This window comes from Brachyistius frenatus, unplaced genomic scaffold (assembly GCF_029030835.1).
Source record: "Brachyistius frenatus isolate BFR_SWC_R1_liver_20210118 unplaced genomic scaffold, ASM2903083v1 Contig_87, whole genome shotgun sequence".
NCBI classification, from domain to species: Eukaryota; Metazoa; Chordata; class Actinopteri; family Embiotocidae; genus Brachyistius; species Brachyistius frenatus.
This window is the reverse complement of record NW_027210686.1, coordinates 138,246-162,261: the sequence shown is the minus strand read 5'-3', so window position 1 is coordinate 162,261 and position 24,016 is coordinate 138,246. Positions and strand designations below refer to the sequence as shown.

Sequence of the window (24,016 nt, the reverse complement as noted above, 5' to 3'; positions counted from 1 at the left end):
CTCTAATAATATTTATATATATGTATCTCTCTCGCTCTCTAATAATAATCTTTATATGTATGTATCTCTCTCTCTAATAATAATATTTAAATATATTTATCTCTCTCGCTCTCTAATAATAATATTTACATATATTTATCTCACTCTCTAATAATAATATTTATATATATTCATCTCTCTCTCTCTCTAATAGTAATATATATATATTAATATATGTTTCTCTCTCTAATAATATTATATATATTTCCCTATCTCTAATAATAATATTGTATATTGATATATATTTTTCTCTCTCTCTCTAATAATAATATTATATAGGTTCCGCGGCCATCATACCCTCTCTCTCTCTTTCTCTCTCTCTCTCTTTTCACTTAGAGAGAAAAAGAGAGAGAGAGAGAGAGAGAGAGAGAGAGGAAATTCCCCAGACACAGAACAAGCCCTTGAATGAGGAAGCAGCAGCAGGTGTCCAAACAGGTGCGACAGGTGTACCTTCATACCCGGAAGAAAAACCACTAAAACAAACGGCTCCATTTACAGGTAAGCAGCTGCGCTTCACCTGCTGAACGTCAATATAACATGTGAAATACTTTATAACAGATTTGTTTTTTAACGTCGCCTACATAGAAATGTTCAAATGTTTTTGGTTTTGTTTATATTTAACCCTTAAAAATGTGTCCGTGAATGAAAGCTGGTATTATGAAGGCTGATGAAGGCGCCTGGTTCCAAGAAAACACAGAAGGAAGTTCGCAGGTGTACTTGGGAAATATCTCGACAGAGAATATGAAGGCTGCTTGTTGTAAAAAAGGGTTTAAAGGTCTGATCTGGTTAGTTGTGTTTCCACTATTGTCCTTTATGTGCTCTGCAGGCGATACGCAACTCTATAGATCCACTCCACTAATATTACTTTGTACTCTTCTACATTTAATCAACATGTTTAATTACTTTTAAGATGAAGATTTTACACCGTGAATAATATAACAAGCCTTTCAAACACAACACATTGTTAAAGATTAATCCAGTAGTTTTCAACCTTTTGGGATTCTGACATAAAAAGTCAGGGTCCCATTTTAAAAATATATATATAATATTATTATTGATGCTGGTCACATGTTCCAGGTCACATGTTCCCGGATATATACAGTGGTGTGAAAAAGTGTTTGCCCCTTCCTGATTTCTTATTTTTTTGCTTGTTTGTCACACTTAAATGTTTCGGATCATCAAACAAATTTAAATATTAGTCAAAGATAACACAAGTAAACACAAAATGCAGTTTTTAAATGAAGGTTTTTATTATTAAGGGAGAAAAACAATCCAAACCCACATGGCCCTGTGTGGAAAAGTGTTTCCCCCCTCCTGTTAAAACATAACTTAACTGTGGTTCATCACACCTGAGTTCAATTTCTCGAGCCACACCCAGGCCTGATTACTGACACACCTGTTCTCAATCAAGAAATCACTTCAATAGGACCTGCCTGACAAAGTGAAGGAGACCAGAAGATCCTCAGAAGATAGACATCATGCTGAGATCCAAAGAAATTCAGGAACAAATGAGAAAGAAAGTAATTGAGATCTATCAGTCTGAAAAAGGTTCTAAAGCCATTTCTAAAGCTTTGGGACTCCAGAGAACCACAGTGAGAACCATTATCCACAAATGGAGAAAACACGGAACAGTGGTGAACCTTCCCAGGAGCGGCCGGCCAACCAAAATTACCCCGAGAGAGCAGTGACGACTCATCCGAGAGGTCACAAAAGACCCCACGACAACATCCAAAGAACTGCAGGCCTCACTTGCCTCAGTTCAGGTCAGTGTTCATGACTCCACCAGAAGAAAGAGACTCGGCAGAAATGGCTGCATGGCAGAGTTCCAAGACCAAAACCACCGCTGAGCAAAAACAACATTAAGGCTCGTCTCATTTTTTACCAGAAAACATCTTGATGATCCCCAAGACTTTTGGGAAAATACTCTGTGGACTGACGAGACCAAAGTTGAACTTTTTGGAAGGTGTGTGTCCCGTTACATCTGGCGTAAAAGTAACACCACATTTCAGAACAAGAACCTCATACCAACAGTAAAACATGGTGGTGGTGGTGTGATGGTCTGGGGCTGTTTTACTGCTTCAGGACCTGGAAGACTTGCTGTGATAAATGGAACCATGAATTCTACCGTCTACCAAAACATCCTGAAGGAGAACGTCCGGCCGTCTGTTCGTGACCTCAAGCTGAAGCCAACTTGGGTTCTGCAGCAGGACGATGATCCAAAACACACCAGCAAGTCCACCTCTGAATGGATGAAGAAAAACAAAATGAAGACTTTGGAGTGGCCTAGTCAAAGTCCTGACCTGAATCCTATTGAGATGCTGTGGCATGACCTTAAAAAGGAGGTTGGTGCTGGAAAACCCTCCAATGTGGCTGAATTACAACAACAACTCTGTAAAGATGAGTCGGCCAACATTCCTCCACAGCTGGAAAAGACTCATTGCAAGTTATCACAAACGCTTGATTGCAGTTGTTGCTGCTGAGGGTGGTCCAACCAGTTATTAGGTTTAGGGGGAAACACTTTTTCACACAGGGCCATGTGGGTTTGGATTGTTTTTCTCCCCTAATAATAAAAACATTCATTTAAAAACTGCATTTTGTGTTTACTTGTGTTATCTTTGAATAATATTTAAATTTGTTTGATGATCTGAAACATTTCAGTGACAAACATGCAAAAAATAAGAAATCAGGAAGGAGGCAAACACTTTTTCACACCACTGTATATGTGTGTGTGTGTGTGTGTGTGTGTGTGTGTGTGTGTGTGTGTATACATATATATCTGGTGTGTTCTGTTCTTGTGTGTGAATGAACCTGTAATGAACTGCTGTGTTTCTGAGAGCAGGCTGACGATGGATCCGAGGAACATCCAGCAGGACTTTGAGAATCAGTTCAACGATGTGGTCTCCCGACTGCAGTCCAAACAGTTCTTTCAGTCTGACTGGGACATCGCTTCCTTCGCCGTCTTCTTCATCTTCATCGGTGAGTGAAGGTTTATGGATGCTCTCGTGATTAAACATCAGAGTCCACATTCATGAAGACTTTTTCACTTCACTTTCCAACACGTATTCAAGTTATAGAGACATATCCCAAGAGATTACAGCTGTAAACTCAAAAAGTTGCATCTACAAAGTATTGTACAAATATTTAAGCTTCACTCTATTTGGGATGATTTTGGTTTCTGGGTTTAATGTCATGATGCGACTGCAGATGTTGGAGTGTGTCCAACCTGACAGGACTACAACCCGACCGGCATCATGTGACCGGGAACATGTGACCGGGAACATGTGACCGGGAACATGTGACCTGGAACATGTGACCTGGAACCGTCACAGGACCGTGATGTCTGAACTCTGTCTGCTCCCTCACTGTTGTGCTGTTTGTGCTGTCAGGTGTGATTCTTCTGCTGGTCATCCTCATCCTCATCCGCTGCTGCTGCTGCTGCTGCTGTGATGAGGTGAAGGTAAACACACACACACACACACACACACACACACACACACACACACACACACACACACACACACACACACACACACACACACACAGACACACACAGAGACACACACACACACACAGAGACACACAGAGACACACACAGACACACACAGAGACACACACACAGACACACACACAGACACACACACAGAGACACACACACACACGACACACACACACACACACACACACACACACACACACACACACACACACACACACACACACACACACACACACACACACACACACACACACACACGTCTGCTGGTTTGCAGCCAGACATGATCTCGACCGTTTTACGTTCATCTTCTGGTGCATTAGTCTTTGTTGTCTGCACCCTCGTTAACACACAACATCACAGGAACATCTGCTCTTTCACTTGTTACTGATACACTTGTTGTTTGTTTGCACTGAACTTCCTTGTTGTGTTAACCATGTCTAGTTTATAGTCTAGTCTCACCTGTCAAGTCTTACTTGACTAAAAAAACAGTTTCTTTTAACCCAGAGTGAATGAATTCTTACAATAACATTCTTATAATATCAGATATATAACCCTAAATTTGAGTTCTGCGACTCCACAGCTTTCATGAAGACACAAAATGATGAAGTGAGCGAGTGTTTTAGTAACAACAAAGAATCACAGTAGTCCAGCCTGGAAGTAACAAATGCGACAGTTAAAGTCACCAAGACGGATCGTAGCTGATTTGAATAATATTAGGAAGATGACAGAAAGCAGTCATGGAGACGTGAAAGATACATCCTGGTCATAAATAATCAAACTCCAGGTTTCACCCCCCCTAGAGGAAACAGAGGGTATTTATTAATGATGGATGAACTGAAACTGAGCTCAGGTCCTGAAGTATTCCTGTCTGTACTCTGGCGATGATGGTGGTGATGATGATGACGGTGATGATGATGATAGCGATAGCAGCACAAATGAAACACAACAATTGCTTTGTTTTCCTGACAGCATCAGAGAGGGAAGGTTGGCGTAGAGAACATGGCTCTGGAGCCCTGATAGCTGGACTGAAGCCGGAACCAGAACCTCGTGGTCCGACTCCAGAACCTCGTGGTCCAACTCCAGAATCTCGTGGTCCGACTCCAGAACCTCGTGGTCCGACTCCAGAACCTCGTGGTCCGACTCCGGTGCCAAAACAGAGGATTTGATTCTACTGTCACCTTTCTGTAAACGATGATTTTGATCTCGCTGATTGTCTCTGCTACATCTCACTGCTAGAATCGCAGCTCTTAGAGTTTTTATGACTTTGTAGATTTGAATACAACTTTTTTTTTTTACTTACTTACTTTGCTGAGAGAATGTTAACATTTATTTGAAGTTTTTACTGAGAAATAAAAATATAAAAGATGATTGACACGCCATCCATGTATTAGTGTATTCTTTCACATGAAGTTTCATTTATGGAGGATTTACCAAACAATATATATTGAAATCCTTTTGTTCTTTTGTATATAGATTAAACTGACACTTTTGCCATCTATATAAACTCAGAAAGGTGACCAAGTGAAAACATGCTTTTAGGAATTTTTTTAAATGTATCAAAAACTTAAATCTCATTTACAAAAGTATGCTCCAACTCAATCTGCATCTTGTTTTCTGTAATTGTCTTTGAGATGTGAGTCCATCCGTAGCTAATTGAACTGATTGGAAGTAGTTTGGAAAGACAGACCTGCAGGTCCGTCAGTTCTTCACGCTGCATGTCCTGACAAAACCACACAAAGAATTATCGGTGATAAAACTTAGTGAAAATGTAGAAAACTATGTCAAAAGGTTTGAGTGTTCCCAAAACCAGTGACCTTAGTGACGGTGAAATAAAAGAAGTTTGGATTTGTCCGAGGAAGAAGATTCTCTGTCCTGATGAAAGTAGAAGTTTTTGGTAAAACCCGAGCATGTTGCTGAACATCCCCTGGGTCGTACCATGTGTCCAGTGAAGCAGGTGGTCAGTGAGCTGTGGAGGTTTCTCCTAACAGCAGAGTCCACGGACAAATGAAGTCAAACATAATCTTGAAAGTCACTGTTAGCTCTCATCCCAACTAAACTTTTTAATGAAGTCTTCCCTTTAATGAATACTTCCATATTAGATCAGATCAACCTATCTATTGTAACCAGCTATGTACCGCAGGCTTTTAAAGTGGCTGTAATTAACCCTTTACTTAAAAAGACGACTCTTGATCAGCTGTTTTAGGAAACTACAGACCAATTTACAACCTGATGTTTATTTCTAAAATCCTTGAAAAAATTGTTTCAAATCAACTTTGTGATTATTTACAAAGGAATGATCTGTTTGAAGATGTTCAGTCTTTAGAGTTCATCATAGCACAGAAACAGCTCTGGTGAAAGTTACTAACGACCTTTTATTAGCCTCAGATAATGGACTCATCTCTGTACTTGTTCTTCTGGACCTCAGTGCTGCTTTTGATACGATTGATCATACGATCTTATTACAGAGGAAGACGTTACGAGAATTAAAGGAACTGCATTAGATTGGTTCAAATCCTACTTATCAGATAGATTCCAGTTTGTCCATGTCAACAATGAGTCTTCCAGACAAACAAGAGTTAGTTATGGAGTTCCACAAGGCTCAGTGTTAGGCCCAATACTTTTTACTTTGTACATGCTTCCATTAGGAGATGTCATCAGGAAGCACTGCATCAACTTCCATTGTTATGCAGATGACACTCAGCTATATCTTTCTATAAAACCAGATGAAACTAATCAGTTAGTAAAACTTGAAGCCTGTCTAAAAGACATAAAGGCCTGGATGACCAAAAACGTCCTGCTTCTAAATTCAGACAAAACAGAAGTTCTTGTACTTGGTCCTAAACACCTCAGAAACTCTTTCTGTAATCACGTAGTTACTCTAGATGATGTTGTCTTGGCCTCCAGCAAAACTGTGAGGAACCTTGGAGTCATCTTTGATGAGGATTTGTCCTTTAGACACCATATAAAGCAAATCTCCAGAACTGCCTTCTTTCATCTACGTAATATTAATAAAATCAGGAAAATCCTTCCTCAGCGTGACGCAGAAAAACTCATTCATGCATGTATCTCTATTCTGTCCTTTTCTTTCTCTGCTCTCCTCTCACCCCAACCGGTTGAGGCAGATGCTCCGCCCACCTCTGAGCCTGGTTCTGTTAACAGATGCTCCGCCCACCTCTGATCCTGGTTCTGTTAACAGAAGCTCCGCCCACCTCTGATCCTGGTTCTGTTAACAGATGCTCCGCCCACCTCTGATCCTGGTTCTGTCGGAGGTTTCTTCCTGTTAAAGGGAGGTTTTCTTCCCTCTGTTGGAGGTTTTTCTCTCTTAAAGAGGAGTTTTTCCTCCTAGCTTATGTGGGAATTGTTGAATTGTTGAATTGTTGGTTTCTCTGTATAATATTGTAAAGTTTTGCTGTAAGGACTTTGATGTGTTAAGTGCCATGAAATAACCTGTGTTGTGATTTGGCGCTATAGAAATAAAATTGAATTGAAATATAGGAGGAGTGGGAATGTGTGGAAGTGTCTGTTTCTTTCTTTATTTCTTTTTGGCATATTTTTACCTAAAATATTGGAACTGTAAAATGACTCATTGCTGTTTGGCACTCAACACTAAAACACAGCTGGCAGATATGAACAGAGAAGAGAAACTCCACTAGTGTTTACAATAGTTTTATTGCACAGATAAATACGATAGCTAGCTTTTCCAAATAGATTAACACTTACTGGAATGAAGTCATTTGTTCATGATTGGATTAGTGTTTCATTCATGAACACATAGTCACAAAAATATACAAAATAAATACGAAATACTTGAACTGCATCAACAGCTTATCATTCAGACATATACAGGAAGTAACAAAAAGGGAAATGTGAATTGTCATTTTAACCAAACAAGACAATGAGGAATAAAAAAACACACTAGCTCAGCTCAATAAATACACAACATAACATGAAAGCCTCGTATCAGTGGTCTCCTTTAAATGGATTTACAGGGTGGTATGTTGTCGTTATAGATCATCTCAGTCCTCCCACTCATCTGTACCTTCATGACACTACAGGAACACAGTGGACTTGAACCACCCCGGTTTACCTGATCCCATATTTGGATCAGTGTTGTATGATTCAGCCGGGGCTGTAAAAGCTGCTGGAGTTTCTCTGCATAGTCTTCATATTTCCTTCTAAGCTTACTTCATTGAACAAACGCTGCAAAGCTGCTGACGTATATAAAGCTTAAATAACGGCCAGTTTTGGGCTAAACTGAGCTACAAACAGTCCTGTCCGATCTGTCCAACATCCTCTGAAAGAGCACATTGGAGTGTTTAGCGTTTCTCACCCAGTGCTTTTCACAGAAATATAGAAGTCGTGAAACAAATTCTCAGGATAAGTTTTCTGTTTTCTACAGCTGGATTTACTGGAACTGTGGACATGAAACAATCCCTCCAGTCGTTTTGTAGTGAACGTGGTTGAAGCTAGAGGGACTTAATAATATACAACATCATAACTACAAGCCATCAAAATCTGAGCAGCAGAGTTTGAGATATCTTCCAAAAGCTAAAGTATCATTATTTCAGTGATATTTATAGTTTTAATCAGACTTCTTGTTACATTTATGGGCTCCAAACCCAAACTAAGGCTGCTCTATAGTCTGTAACATTTAATCTGTTTTTAGTTCATTTTCCCATTTCGTTCAATCAGTTCGGGCAGATCTGAAAACAGAAATGGTACTTATCTGTAGAACCCATCCCATCAGCAGCCTGTAGAGCTGTGCTGAGACTGATGTACTCCGTGTTTCATGGAGTTACTTTGGAAGATAAAATGTGTTCTCTGATTGACGTGTGTTTGTCAGAGGGTCGTTAACTTCATGATGTCATCGTACAGTAAAAGCACCGCTTCTGTGGACGTGTCGTTATCACACGTCAATGACTGCATTTGGCTTTGGTTTTCAGATAACAAATTTGATCTCAATACAGTAACGCCCTGTTCAATTTAAAGCGTAGCCATTATAGATCTTTTGAGCATTGGCAGGAATGCTGCTAAGTATATAATATAATATATTAAAGCTTTCTGTAACGAGAAGGACCCTCAACACACGGCTGATCACAGCTGTTTGAGCTCCACATCAAAGTCTGATGGTTGGAACAGCAGCCGGACTTCCTCTGCACAGACATCCAGTGGGTGACTCTGCTAGACACCGCTCACATTTATTTATACTCTGAATGAGATCTGCTCGTCACTGCAGGGAAACTGGCCCCATGAGGACCAACAGTTCAATGTGCTTGAAGTCGGGCTGCCTCAGATCATCAGATGAACCGTCCAATGACAGATTGGCTGAGAGGAAATATCTGTTGTTTCTCCTTCTCTTTCCAACATTAGATATTAATGAAAGGTAGTGTTATGGAATGAATGAACTTTGAGCCAACTTTTCATCTTGGCACTTTTTTTTTTACATTGATTGGAATATTTTAGAATAAATATGTTGACCTTCATGACAAAAAGCATTACTGTAGTTACAGGCCTGTAGTTTGTCTCTTCATCTTAGAAAGTAGAATTGTGAAAATTGACACGTAAAACATGTCAACATGTAGAATTGGCTGAGAGCCCTCTTGAAGCTTAAAAGGAAGGACCCCCCCCCCACACACACACACACCCACACACCACTGAGATGACTTAGAGCTGCTCAGTCCTCCTAACCGGAGTCAAAAAGTAGTGTTCCTCACAACAGCTGATCACTTTGGGATAAATACTCGGTCAGGACTAAACTGCTTTAACATGACAAGAAATAATCCTAAAAATAAAAGAACAACAATCACATTCATTCGTGAGAAGTTCAAGTCAGTACTGTGAGATTCAACACACATCGAGGGAATGTCAGTCAGCTGGAAATGGCAAAATGTTGATATCTCGGGTTCTTTCAGCTAATCATGCAACACTTTTAGACTAAACGACTGCATGATATGATATTATACATAGAAAAATAAAAGCTTCCCAGGATGTCCCTTACACTGGAGCGGTACGCTTGCTGCTGACCCGTCTGTGGAGGATGGACTGCATTAGAAAGGTCTGTAGTTCCAGAAACTGGAGAAGACGGATATCTAAAAGACAGCGACAGCAGAGAAGAGTTGTTACTGGAGATTTATACAAAATGACCAACCAGTCACAGTAAACTTATCACAACCCATCATCGTGTATAAAATGAAGCTAACTCTTGTCTGCTTCGTCTTCAGCCATCACAAAACTGACAAGCTGCTGCAGCACAGCAGTTTTTAAGGGGTGGTTTGTTCGTGACTGCAGATGACTTTGACATGTTTGAATGATGTCGTCCTCCTCCTGTACCTCTGAACCACGCTGCACCACGATGCTCTCCGTTGGTGTTCACCAAATTATGAAAAGGTTGTCCACACCGACATGTGCTCCCAGTGCACAGGACCTAATCTCAATATCAACCTCAACCTCAGCTCCAACCTCAACATCAATCTCAGCGTCAACCTCATCCTCAATCTCAGCTTCAACCTCAGCCTCAACCTCAGCCTCAACCTCAATCTCAGCCTCAACCTCATCCTCATCCTCAATCTCAGCCTCAACCTCATCCTCAACCTCAATCTCAGCCTCATCCTCAACCTCAATCTCAGCCTCAACCTCATCCTCAACCTCAATCTCAGCCTCAACCTCATCCTCAACCTCAATCTCAGCCTCAACCTCATCCTCAACCTCAATCTCAGCCTCAACCTCATCCTCAACCTCAACCTCATCCTCAACCTCAGCCTCAACCTCATCCTCAACCTCAATCTCAGCCTCAACCTCATCCTCAACCTCAGCCTCATCCTCAACCTCAATCTCAGCCTCAACCTCATCCTCAACCTCAGCCTCAACCTCATCCTCAACCTCATCCTCAACCTCATCCTCAACCTCAATCTCAGCCTCAACCTCATCCTCAACCTCAATCTCATCCTCAATCTCAGCCTCAACCTCAATCTCAGCCTCAACCTCATCCTCAATCTCAGCCTCAACCTCATCCTCAACCTCAGCCTCAATCTCAGCCTCAACCTCAATCTCAGCCTCAACCTCATCCTCAATCTCAGCCTCATCCTCAACCTCAACCTCAGCATCAGCCCCAATCTCAGCCTCAACAGCCTCAACCTCAGACTCAATCTCAGTCTCAATCTCAGCTTCAACCTCAGCCTCCACCTCAGCATCAGCCCCAACCTCAGCCTCAACCTCAATCTCATCCTCAATCTCAGCCTCAACCTCATCCTCAATCTCAGTCTCAATCTCAGCCTCAACCTCATCCTCAACCTCAATCTCAGCCTCAACCTCAATCTCATCCTCAACCTCAATCTCAGCCTCAACCTCATCCTCAATCTCAGCCTCAATCCTCAATCTCAGCCTCAATCTCAGTCTCAATCTCAGCTTCAACCTCAGCCTCCACCTCAGCATCAGCCCCAACCTCAGCCTCAACCTCAATCTCAGCCCCAACCTCAGCCTCAATCTCAGCCCCAACCTCAACCTCAATCTCAGCCTCAACCTTAGCCCCAATCTCAGCCTCAACCCCAACCTCAGCCTCAGCCTCAGTGCCAACCTCAAACTCCAGCGCACTCTTGAGCTTCTCATTACTTGAAGCGAATGAGAACTGCAGGACGAGCGTGATCAGTCCTGCATTGCTTTCCCACTGAATTAAAGTGGAGGACCGAGCGTACGTTGTAAAACTTTAGATATATATCATGAAAACAAGTGATAGATGTGGTCATCAATTTGTGTCCAAAAACACTATTTTTAGTTTGCATTATAAAAATGTTAAATTCACAGTAAAACTGAAGTAATTGCATCTTTATCTGAACTAATGTATTGTGATCTCAGAGGAAATCAGAGGGAATCAGTGATCAGAGGAAAGCAGAGGAATTCAGAGTGATCAGAGGCAATCAGAGGGAATCAGTGATCAGAGGCAATCAGAGGAATTCAAAGGAAATCAGAGTGATCAGAGAAAATCAGAGGAATCAGGAAATTAGAGTGATCAGAGGAATCAGAGTGATCAGAAGAAATCAGAGGAATCAGTGATCAGAGGAAATCAGAGGAAATCAGAGATCAGAGGGAATCAGAGTGAATCAGAGGAAATCAGAGGGATCAGAGGGAATCAGTGATCAGAGGAAATCAGAGGGATCAGAGGGAATCAGTGATCAGAGGGAATCAGTGATCAGAGGAAATCAGAGGGATCAGAGGGAATCAGTGATCAGAGGAAATCAGAGGGATCAGAGATCAGAGGAAATCAGAGTGAATCAGAGGAAATCAGGGGAATCAGAGGGATCAGAGGGATCAGAGGGGATGTGAAGGCAGGATTTAGTTACAAGTGGGACTTAAATCAAATACTTTAAAGGTGACTGATTATAAAGCAAGAAAGGCTTCAAAAATAAAGCTGAGGAGAAACACAAAGTCAAAGAGCTGCAGACGACCAGCTGGTCACACACACACACACACACACACACACACACACACACACACACACACACACACACACACACACACACACACACACACACACACACACACACACACACACACACACGTCTATCTCCTGTGTAGTGTGGATGGATGCTAACTGTTACAGCAGGAGAATGATGACTCACTGCTGCAGCTGCTTGACTTATCACAGAGTAAAGTCAAGTAAAGGATCTGTTTAATCCATCTAATTAACAACATCTTCTGGTTTTAGTTGCGGTCACCATAACTATATAAACAACATTCAAGAAGTGACTTCTTTTTTTAAAATTGTGATTCAATCTGTTTATCAGGAGTATTTTAGATGCGTCTCTTTACAGAATTAAAAGTCACATTCATTTTTGTCATTGTCAGTTATGTGAATGATCGTTGAAGAAATCCCAGTGATTAATTCAAAAGATTCAGAACAGCATTTGGAAATATCCGGTTCTGTGATAAAAATGTAAAAATATTAACCTGAGGACATGAAAAACTTCAAGGTAGAAGTTAAACTATGGCTGTGGTGGATTTTGGGAAGAAACATCTCATCACAATAGTGAAATAATTCAAACTGGTGGTCGGATCACAAATCTATAGTGTTGTTACATCGGCCATGAAAGTTCTGTATTTCTATGTCCAGTAGCTCCAAACAGGAGTACACAACAAGAAATAAACACCTTCCAGAACCATCAGTCACTCAAACTTTGCAATTGTACTGTCAATATAAATACATATAAATGCAGCTCTAAGAAGTCGTGTCACTGATATTCATCATTTAAGTCCTATATTTGGAGACACCCACCTTGTCCTTGAGCTGCTGGCAGAGCTGCAGCGAGATGGTGAAGAACACCAGCGTGTCGTTGAGCCACGGCACCACACACTCCACCTTGTGGACGTGGCTCACCTCGAAGCGGTTGCTGTTGAGCTCGCTGTGGACGCAAAGTCAAGACAGGTTTAAGGACGAGATGCGCTTATTGAATGTCACACACTTCTGAATAGAGTCCTACAATCCCAATAATAAACATACAATAAAAAGGGCTGTCAGTAACTATCCATTTATTATACATAATATATATCAAATTAATGTTGTTGTTTTTGCTGTAATCTGTTTATATAGCGAGCATTTTGCAAAAAGGAAGAATGTCAGAAAGACCCAGAGAGGGAAAGAAATAAAGAGAGAAACCAGACTTACAACATCGTACCAGGGTTGTGCAACACTGAGCTTCCAGCTGGCTTGAAATTCTGTGGAGATAAGAGACGAAGACATGAAACCGTTGGTCACATGACGCTGCATGTAGCTTGCTTTTTACAGGGTGTCACATGTTGTCACCTTGGTGGTGTTGGGAGGCAGCACATGAAGCTGGTAGACAGTCAGACACAGTTTGCTTAAGTTGATGTAAAAGTTCACCATTACGTCTCCGGGCATGGGAGGGGTGAACATTTTCTGGAGACAGAGACAGAAAGGAATGAATCAGCAGCACCAGGCTTTGTGCTAAACAAGCTAACATTCTCTCTCTCTGTGTATATCAGCTGTATATGCATATGTCCAAAAGTATGTGTCATACATAGTCAAGTCAACATGGGGTCTAAATAAAACATTAAGATTTTGTCCTCTGAACTGAAGGTTCCAGATTAAATCAGCAGCAACAGTCCAAACCAAAGGATGAAACAGAGCGAGGGTGGAGGTTTCCACATACTTTCATTCATTACTGTAACATCGTCATCAGAATTCATCAGTAACTTGGAATTCTTATCAAATATATTTGTTTTGGCAGAAAATTTATAAAAAAAGAAAGAAGATAATATTGGTTGATACATTCATCCTAATTGTCAGATTTGATCAGAACAGCCTTAAAAAATGCTCCTGGTGTTACTCTGTATGTGTGTGTGTGTGTGTGTGTGTGTGTGTGTGTGTGTGTGTGTGTGTGTGTGTGTGTGTGTGTGTGTGTGTGTGTGTGTATTGTCTACCATCACCCCGCTGGTTGCCAGCTCAGGCAGCGTCATGGAGGCGGGGGTGGTGAGGCGGTTTCGTGCTCGTGTCAGCTGGAGCATCACTGCATCCATGAGCTACAGCAGCAACAGAGATGTGATGTTAGTGTCACTGACCAGGAAAGGACCTGAACTCAGGTCCGTAGCGGCCGGAGGAGGGCCACACACCTTGTTAACCTCAGCGCCTGTCTTGAAGTGGTAGCTTTCATCGTGGCTGCCGAGCAGCTGCAGAGCCTGGTTCACGTGGTTCCTGGCATCCTGGATCTAAAGCAACAGCAGACGGATGTGGACAGAAGGATTTCAGCATTTACATAACATGGATGAAGTCACTGGGGAGGCTCCACCCACCCAAAACAAATCAGGTTATTCAAAACCCTCAGGTGACCAGCAAGGGAGGAAAAAACAGGAAATGGTCTAAGAAACGTCACCTTTTTCAGATGAATTTAATGCAGTGCTGTTTAAAAAGGTTTCAGACACTTTAGATCGTCTCATTCTGCTAAAGGACAAGTGGCTCAAACAGGCAGCCCAGCTTTCACAAGACAGAACTTAGCTGTTTATGTATATATGTCCCTTTATGTTTGAAACCAGACGTAAATTCCTTCTATGTGTAAACATACCTGGCCAATAAAGCTGATTCTGATTCTGGACTTTAAATGCTCTGTTAGTTTAAAATGACATATTTGGTTGGACTCTGGTCATTTAACTGCATAAGTTTTGATAGACAGGAAAAATGTGCCTTTCCGAACTTGAAGTATTATGAAGGATCATGTTAAGAACACTGTAACATGTCTCTGTTGATTATACGACTGTCGTGGAAAATATTCTGAAGACACAAATTCTCTTTTTTTGTCAGTCATCAATAATGAATTCAAAACAATTCTTGTCTTACTGTTAGCCTCCCCTCACATGTTTTATTCATTAGTTTTTGATTATTCTGTCTGCAACTTGTGTGCTGGCTCCCTTGCAGAAGTTGAAAAAAGGTCAAAGATCAAAGGTCTGCATGAAAGAAGAGTAGGGAAGTGTAAAAACAAAAGATGATTCAGGCCTGAAGGAGTTTAAAAGGTTCCTGACGAACGCTGCTGCTCGCTGACATTCATTACCTGCTGCAGTTTCCACTGCTTGTCTTCTCTGAACTGAAAGTGCAGCACTTGGCTGCTCTTTGCAACCTTCAGGTTTACATCCTGTTGAGAAAAGTAAAACATTAACAGACAAACATTCCTATTAAATCAATGTTTTGTGTTCACATAATGAGAACACTGCAAACTCACAGCCTGAGTCAGAGCCTCCCCCTGCAGAGTCAGCACACCCTTCACCTGATCCATTCTGCAAAACACACCACATCTGGATTTCAGCATCGCTACAGGAACAGCGAAGACAGTTTACAGGGCAGGAGGTCACCTGATCTGAATCTAAAAGATGATAACATGAAGGAGATAACAGACCCGTTCAGAGCAGCTATCAATGAGCACCGGGCAGCCGCTTCCCCACAGGAAGACATTACGTAACACACCGCCCACTTTTTACACGTGGGATGACCTTGGCTTTGTAACTGTACAGCAACCATACAGTGGGTACGGAAAGTATTCAGACCCCTTTACATTTTTCACTCTTTGTTTCATTGCAGCCATTTGCTAAAATCAAAAAAGTTCATTTTATTTCTCATTAATGTACACTCAGCACCCCATCTTGACAGAAAAAAACAGAAATGTAGAAATTTGTGCAAATTTATTCAAAAAGAAAAACTGAAATATCACATGGTCATAAGTATTCAGACCCTTTGCTGTGACACTCATATTTAACTCACATGCTGTCCATTTCTTCTGATCCTCCTTGAGATGGTTCTACTCCTTCATTGGAGTCCAGCTGTGTTTAATTAAACTGATTGGACTTGATTAGGAAAGGCACACACCTGTCTATATAAGACCTTACAGCTCACAGTGCATGTCAGAGCAAATGAGAATCATGAGGTTGAAGGAACTGTCCAAGGAGCTCAGAGACAGAGTTGTGGCAAGGCACAGATCTGGCCAAGGTTACAAAATAATTTCTGCAGCACTCAAGGTTCCTAAGAGCACAGTGTCCTCCATAATCCTTAAATGGAAGAAGTTTGGGACGACCAGAACTCTTCCTGGACCTGGCCGTCCAGCCAAACTGAGCAATCGTGGGAGAAGAGCCTTGGTGAGAGAGGTAAAGAAGAACCCAAAGATCACTGTGGCTGAGCTCCAGAGATGCAGTAGGGAGATGGGAGAAAGTTCCACCAAGTCAACTATCACTGCAGCCCTCCACCAGTCGGGGCTTTATGGCAGAGTGGCCCGACGGAAGCCTCTCCTCAGTGCAAGACATATGAAAGCCCGCATAGAGTTTGACAACAAACACATGAAGGACTCCCAGACTATGAGAAATAAGATTCTCTGGTCTGATGAGACCAAGATTGAACTTGTTGGCGTTAATTCTAAGCGGTATGTGTGGAGAAAACCAGGCACTGCTCATCACCTGCCCAATACAATCCCAACAGTGAAACATGGTGGTGGCAGCATCATGCTATGGGGGTGTTTTTCAGCTGCAGGGACAGGACGACCGGTTGCAATTGAAGGAAAGATGAATGCGGCCAAGTACAGAGATATCCTGGAAGAAAACCTCTTCCAGAGTGCTCTGGACCTCAGACTGGGCCGAAGGTTCACCTTCCAACAAGACAATGACCCGAAGCACACAGCTAAAATAACAAAGGAGTGGCTTCGGAACAACTCTGTGACCATTCTTGACTGGCCGAGCCAGAGCCCTGACCTAAACCCAATGGAGCATCTCTGGAGAGACCTGAAAATGTCTGTCCACCAACGTTCACCATCCAACCTGACGGAACTGGAGAGGATCTGCAAGGAAGAATGGCAGAGGATCCCCAAATCCAGGTGTGGAAAGCTTGTTGCATCATTCCCAAGAAGACTCATGGCTGTACGAGCTCAAAAGGGTGCTTCTGCTCAATACTGAGCAAAGGGTCTGAATACTTATGACCATGTGATATTTCAGTTTTTCTTTTTGAATAAATTTGCACAAATTTCTACATTTCTGTTTTTTTCTGTCAAGATGGGGTGCTGAGTGTACATTAATGAGAAATAAAATGAACTTTTTTGATTTTAGCAAATGGCTGCAATGAAACAAAGAGTGAAAAATGTAAAGGGGTCTGAATACTTTCCGTACCCACTGTATGACCATAAAGAGAAAATGAATGGACATGAAGTATTACGTTGAGCTGCCGAGGATGAAGTTTTCCTGTTTGAGCTGACTCTCCAGGCCCGGCGTCGGCATGGAGAAACGTCTCGACGCCTCCTGTTGACAACGACACGAAAAAAGGTTACGGAGGTTTAAAACCTTTGTAAAATGAAGTTCAAGAAATTCTACAGACCTTCAGCTGAATGTTTGTGTTCTACAGTAAAATACTGCACGACTGTATAACTGTTTTTCAGGTCTGTAATCAACCCTGAATATATGTTGAACTCTGCAGGAGTAATAATTCAATGCAACCATTTACTGACGTTCACTGGTATCATGTGATGATACATATTCATATTCTCTCATCAATTTACACATTTCTGTTTCATTCTGGATTCTGAGCAAACTAAATATAATTACTATTATATATGTTGTACATGTGTCAGGAGCTTTGCCTTATTAAAATGTGTAACAGTGAGACTGTATTGCTTTTTTTATTTCATATAATTGTGCATACTTGTCATATACCTGGAAAAATACAACTTCTTAAGGGGTATTCAAGCCAGTTATTAATGCTATTATGTTGGGGTTCAAATTAAAGCAGATGTTTGCAGATATCCTGACTGGGATCGTATATGTCCCATGATGCATCTTGAAAGGGTGTCTCTATTTGACCCGCCCTGCCTGTAAAAAAACAACGAATCAGCTCAAACGGTCTGAAACTAGCTCTTACTGAGTTCTTTCTGTTCTAAAGGTGAGATGAGATTATTATGACATCATCAGACTGCAGAAAGCTCATCTGGAATTGTTTATCATATTGTATAAAATGTTTGAACTGGCTGTGTAGGACTCCCCATGACAAGTAATCAGATCTTCACATGCACAATTGATGTAATGGCCCTTTAACATTGTGGTAGTGATTGTAAGCACACCATACTGAGCCCCAACCACAGCTACAGGACAGCTTCACCTTCAGGACGTCCTGCAGCTGCTTCAGGACAGCATGCACTTCTTCCTTCAGCAGCCAGTTGAACTCCTCCTCCTACCAAATAATAAATAAAGATTGAACTCCTGAATGATGATTAAAATACAAACCAACATCAACATTTAGGATGTCCTATTGGAGGAAATAGCTCCAGAGCACCATGGACAACATGATGACTCCAATACAGAGTGAGCTTCCTCTCATCCATGATGCTGAACCTTGAATATACTTCCTGCTCTGACAGGAGGCAGAAGAAGCCACATATTAAAATCATATGGTTTTAACATTGTTGGAGTGCAGTAATATCTATAAGATACACACAAAATATGTGTTTCTTGCTTAAGAAAAGTTTTAAATGATTTAGAGATGTCAGAGAAATAGTTGTTAACACTGTCATCTTGATCACGGCCGGCTGTAACTGAATCCACAGATCACATCGCTGCAGCATCTCAGGAACATTTCAGTCGAAGAATCTGAATGTGAACAAACTGAAGACTTTCAGGACCTCCATCAGCTTCTGGAAGTCACGACCGCTCCGTCAGGTCAGCGTTTTCTAGGAGAGGAATGTCTCTACTGTCTTTTTATAACTTATTTATAAGTAACCTCAACTTTCAGTCATGTGCTGCACCACCGATCGTACTTTGCACCAGTCAGGTGTAGCTGAGAGGCAGCGACACGGCCTTAAAATATAATCACAATACCTGTGAATATTTCTGCAATAACAATATTCATGATGATATGACTAAATATTGATAAATATTGTATAATCAATTTCAAGAGCATAAAACTCTGCACGTAAACCTGAACGTGGAAACTAATATTACTGTGGTTTTGTAATCGAATCACTTCCAAACTACTGAAGTCGCCTTTTTGGAACGAACTCCTCAACAATGGAAACCGTGTTTGTAACACACATCATACAGTTCTGCTGAGGAACGATATGATGTCATCACGTCAACACCTGAATATTGCAGCTCGTATTATGGTGAATGCTGCAGTTTATTATGTAAATGAATGTCATGAGTGCAGTTTTACTCAAAGTGGCTTCTATAAATGTTCATTTAGATTCATAAAGCTGTTTATGAAAGTCATTATATGTCAGTCGAAACAAACAAGGTGAGTCCAGATCTGCTGACTGGCTGAATGAGTGACAGCCAATCACACCACTGGATAAACAAAACGTTTTAAAAGATGTATTCATGGTGCAAAACATCATCTGTATTTACCTATTTATCTAACAATGGATTAAATATCTAGATTAAATATCTATCCTGAACACTCAGGATGAACATTAAGTAGAGCCTACATTCATATTTGGTGTTTTATTGCATTTTCAAAGAAAATTAGCAAAATCTGTGGTTTCACCTTCTCAGATTTAAATATTTATTTCTCCTTTCTGAAACCAGCTGACAGTCAAAGTCATGTCTTTGGTTTTGGACAGTTTAATGGACCAGAACATTTGAGCCCGGTCTTTGGAAACCTTCAGTTTCTGACTTGTTACTGACCGAATGACAAACCAGCTGAGAAAATAGCAAAAGTAACAGAAACTAAAAGATGAAGATGAATGAAACTGTTGACTTCTCCTGTTGTGATGTTTGATGTCTTCATCAAGTTTAATCTTTGAATTGATGCCAAACCGTAAATTAATAAAATGCCGTTAACACTCGTTCGTTCTGTTCGTTCTCCAAAGAAAAGAGAAAGCAGTGAACACGCTGCGTGTTTCAGATCAGAGGACCGGGAGGACCGGAAGGACGGGAGGACCATGAGGACCGGGAGGACTGTGAGTACCGGGAGGACCGGGAGAACTGTGAGTACCGGGAGGACCGGGAGGACCATGAGGACCGGGAGGACCATGAGGACCGGGAGAACTGTGAGTACCGGGAGTACCGGGAGAACCGTGAGGACCGGGAGGACTGTGAGTACCGGGAGGACCGGGAGAACTGTGAGTACCGGGAGGACCGTGAATACCGGGAGAACCGTGAGTACCGGGAGGACCGTGAGGACCGGGAGTACCGTGAGAACCGTGAGTACCGGGAGAACCGTGAGTACCGGGAGGACCGGGAGGACCGTGAGAACCGGGAGAACCGTGAGTACCGTGAGTACCGTGAGAACCGTGAGTACCGGGAGTACCGTAAGGACCGGGAGAACCGGGAGGACCGGCCACGGACCCACCGACCGTCCACATCACTGCAGAGGGACGGTGACAGCGCGAGCCCTGACGTCAGCACCTGTCCCCGAGCGCGCGGATGCTCCCGTCCCTCCCAGCTAGCAACAGCTACCATGTTAGCTTCGTCCAGGTGCAATCTTCTAATCTCAAACCGGGACAGAAGAGACCGGTCCGGGGACAGCGAGCCCCGACGGGTCCGGGGACAGCGAGCCCCGACGGGTCGGGGGACAGCGAGCCCCGACCGGTCCGGGGGCCGCGAGCCCCGACGGGTCCGGGAACAGCGAGCCCCGACCGGTCCGGGGGCCGCGAGCCCCGACGGGTCCGGGGACAGCGAGCCCCGACCGGTCCGGGGGCCGCGAGCCCCGACGGGTCGGGGGACAGCGAGCCCCGACCGGTCCGGGGGCCGCGAGCCCCGACGGGTCCGGGGACAGCGAGCCCCGACCGGTCCGGGGGCCGCGAGCCCCGACGGGTCCGGGGACAGCGAGCCCCGACCGGTCCGGGGGCCGCGAGCCCCGACGGGTCGGGGGACAGCGAGCCCCGACCGGTCCGGGGGCCGCGAGCCCCGACGGGTCCGGGGACAGCGAGCCCCGACCGGTCCGGGGGCCGCGAGCCCCGACGGGTCCGGGGACAGCGAGCCCCGACCGGTCCGGGGACCGCGAGCCCCGACGGCCCGCCGGCGGCTCCGACACGGAGGCTGAACATCTCACCAGCACCGCTCTCTCCACCTGACTGGCAGCGGACATCTTTGGCAGCTCCGACAGAGACCTCTGAGGGTTCAGCATGTTGACCAGTGAGAACGAACCCCGCGGTGGACACCTTGAAGACACGGTCCTGTCCTCGGTCCTGTCCTCGGTCCTCGGAAGAAGGTGTCTCCTTACCAACTAGCTTAGCGGAGGATCCGTTGCCTTCGCTGCTGTCGGAAATAACGAAGCTGCCCAAATGAAAAACCAAAATTAGCTGCAAATATAAATGAAACGAGGATGAAGACGCTGCTGAGCTGCGGAGTTTAAATCACGGCCTCATCACGGCCCTCACAGAACAAACAGGTGTTTGTGTCTGGTTGTACATGTTTTATTCTTTAATGCCACGCTTAGATGATGCTGTTTGTGCATATTTAACATGTATCGTCATTATTCTGGGCATCCAGCAGCCGCGTGCTCTCTATCGTTTATCAAACCAACACCTCCAAAAATAAAATGTTCTTGTTAACCGTTTTATTTGTTTGTTATTCCAACTGAACAACTACGAGGAAACTGGGTTGCGATATTTACGTGAACCACCTGAATGCAGCATTAGGCTGGTCACACGTTCACCGTTAAGGTGGACCGACCCACTAATCCTTATTTGGTAATACAACTTCCGCTCAGCGTCGCACAAACGTTGGTATCGTGCAGCGTTCAGGAGACATGGGACATGTTCACACCGGTCCGGTCTTCATTTGAGGGGCTCCGTGGTTCAAGTTCATATGAATCATATTGTTCTTATTCTATAGGTATTTTATCACTTTGTTTTGATTATAATTATTATTATTGTATTATATTGTACAAACTACACGTAGTGTTTCTCCTTTCAGTGGAAGCTGCTGAAAATGATGAAATGACTTTAAGTCATGTGGAACCCCAGTAAGATGAAACATGGAGGTTCATATTGTTTGAGATAAAAACAAACAAAATAAACAGTCAGATTTGTATTCAGCCAGAATCACAGTAGTTTGTCTCTGCAGTAAAAGTTCTAGTTCCCAGTTCTACTACTTTGGGGCCTTTTACACTTTGTTCCAGTATTACTTGTCGATTATAGACCAGGTGCATCATAATGAGTTTACAAGGCCTGTTGCATTAACAGTAAACAAAACAAAAATCACACTTGTTTGCTTTTCAATGGATAAAGCTGGTATTATATTTATTCTAGTGAACAAATCCCAGACAAGTTGAAACTGCTCACCGCCCAGTGGGTGGAGGAGTAACACGCCCTCCTGAGACACTTCACAACGAATTCATCACCGTGGATGATCGGTGTCTATTTTGTTTCATCCGATGTATTTTGTGGTGACAGTGAAGATATGCGAGGAGGGCGTCACTGCCGATAGATCCACGGGGCTTTCACCATCACTGGTCACTTCACCACCAGGAGGGTGGAGGTGGGACGAGTACAGCACTAAGTGTGGATTAATCTCCTGCTTAAAAGAGTCCACACCAAATGCAGCATTGGTTCTTGTGAGCAGGTGCTTTAGAAAATTATTAGAAAATAATTTTGAGTTAAATTGAAGTTAAAGTATCTCCGAGGTGTTTTTTTAAGAACCCCGTCTTGTCTGTGACGACGGGATCCGGGCAGCTCCAGAAGGGCAGGTCCTCTGGGGGAGTTCCCTGCATGCACTGGTTTGTACCTGGCCAAGACTCATTAATGCGTTGGGAGCGAAGGCTGGCCAGAAGAGCTACTGCTGCACAAACTGATGGAAAACTTCATACGGGCTGTGACAGACAGATGTCAGGAGACGGAGCGTCGGGCGTTCAGGACTACAGCTGCTGACCTCCGTCCACCGCTGGAAGCTTCTACAAGTGGAGGGGAGTGTGAGCGGGACCACGGAGCGATGGAAGGAGGCCTGGTCTCAACAATCGTGTTTTCTTTCTTCGTGTGGATGGCCACGTTTGTGTGTGAAGAAATGGCAGCAAGATGCATTCTGGGAAAGTGAGGCTTTGGGCAATGCTCTGCTGGGAAAGCTCGAATCCTACCACTCCTGGACTTTGACGAGTACCACCTGCCTAAATAGTGTTGCACACTCTTACAGGTGAAGAGATTCTTCTCAGCAGCATAATACGCTCGGCTAAATGAGAAATATGGTTCAGGAATGGTTTGAGGAACGCGAGTTCAAAGCGTCGACTCGGCCTCCAACAAGTCTGATAGCACCGGACATCTTCAGCGGTCTCGTGGAGTTCAGCCTCAACAAGTCAACGAGGCCGTGGGTTCAGTGTGGCTGAGCAGCGTTTATTGAGAAACTGACTAATACAGCGTTGATTTTGAGTGACAGTAAATGATAAACATTAGATCTCGATCGGATCAATTTGATTTGAAATCTAATCAAATTAACAATTACTGTACCAAGAGGAAACTCATTCATTAAACATGCATAGATGTCAGTAATCAGGAGAGGATTTATTAAACAGCACACAAGTCTTGGTATTTCCACATGTACACATAATCATAAATATCCCCAAAACTAAAGTTCCACCCTCTTTCCATTAATGGGAACCAAGTCATTGTCATTTCAATGCAATAATAAGCCCGATTATATAAGCCACATATTTATAAACCATTTACACTTGAGCTGAACAATCTACAGTATTAAGACACAGATGTTAGACAGTCGGTCTGTAGACTCAAAACCAAAAGCAGTCGTTTTCTTTTAATCCCAGTTATTGTAAATACAAAAGTCACTCTACTCAGTCTAACGTGCTATTTACATCCGTCTTCCACAAACAGGGCTAAACTTTCCACAAGAGTGTGTGTTTGGAAAACCTAAATTAAAAAAACCTTAAACTTGGCAAACAAAACAAAACATGCAACTAAATGACTCGGTCTTAATGAGAAACTCTTTCATTTATAGTTTCAACTGATGAATCCATAAAAAAAACAAGCCACCATGAGTTTTTTTTTTGCAAAGAAGCAATTTAAA

The 24,016-nt window shown here is 43.0% G+C and overlaps 4 protein-coding genes across 7 annotated transcripts; 2 read left to right on the top strand and 2 right to left on the bottom strand.

Moving 5' to 3' along the window:
• The first annotated feature begins 417 nt into the window (after positions 1-417).
• smim22 (small integral membrane protein 22) lies at positions 418-4,912 on the top strand. 2 transcript variants are annotated; one of them, XM_069709970.1, is made up of 5 exons: positions 418-537; positions 2,879-3,015; positions 3,426-3,496; positions 4,505-4,600; positions 4,664-4,912. In XM_069709970.1, the coding sequence occupies exons 2-4, from the start codon at positions 2,886-2,888 to the stop codon at positions 4,550-4,552; spliced, it is 249 nt and encodes an 82-aa protein (XP_069566071.1). In that variant the 5' UTR covers positions 418-537; positions 2,879-2,885; the 3' UTR covers positions 4,553-4,600; positions 4,664-4,912. The 2 variants fall into 2 exon arrangements, with proteins under 2 accessions (XP_069566071.1, XP_069566070.1); XM_069709969.1 differs by lacking the exon at positions 418-537 and adding an exon at positions 2,097-2,381.
• A 4,278-nt stretch (positions 4,913-9,190) lies between these two features.
• On the bottom strand, positions 9,191-21,359 carry rogdi (rogdi atypical leucine zipper). Of its 3 annotated transcripts, XM_069709959.1 has the most exons (11): positions 21,054-21,359; positions 18,165-18,236; positions 17,229-17,311; positions 15,259-15,313; positions 15,091-15,171; positions 14,159-14,254; positions 13,970-14,068; positions 13,332-13,445; positions 13,194-13,243; positions 12,804-12,930; positions 9,191-9,624 (listed from the first exon to the last, which is right to left on the bottom strand). In XM_069709959.1, the coding sequence occupies exons 1-11, from the start codon at positions 21,126-21,128 to the stop codon at positions 9,583-9,585; spliced, it is 894 nt and encodes a 297-aa protein (XP_069566060.1). In that variant the 5' UTR covers positions 21,129-21,359; the 3' UTR covers positions 9,191-9,582. The 3 variants fall into 3 exon arrangements, with proteins under 3 accessions (XP_069566060.1, XP_069566062.1, XP_069566061.1); XM_069709961.1 differs by lacking the exon at positions 13,332-13,445; XM_069709960.1 differs by lacking the exon at positions 18,165-18,236.
• On the bottom strand, positions 9,840-10,966 carry LOC138627550 (probable inactive protein kinase DDB_G0270444). The gene has a single exon (XM_069709962.1). It carries the CDS (start codon positions 10,964-10,966, stop codon positions 9,905-9,907), a length of 1,062 nt encoding a protein of 353 aa, XP_069566063.1. The 3' UTR covers positions 9,840-9,904.
• LOC138627513 (zinc finger CCCH domain-containing protein 13-like) lies at positions 19,275-21,059 on the top strand. The gene is made up of 2 exons (XM_069709901.1): positions 19,275-19,295; positions 19,905-21,059. Exons 1-2 carry the CDS (start codon positions 19,275-19,277, stop codon positions 21,042-21,044), a joined length of 1,161 nt encoding a protein of 386 aa, XP_069566002.1. The 3' UTR covers positions 21,045-21,059.
• Positions 21,360-24,016: the final 2,657 nt, after the last annotated feature.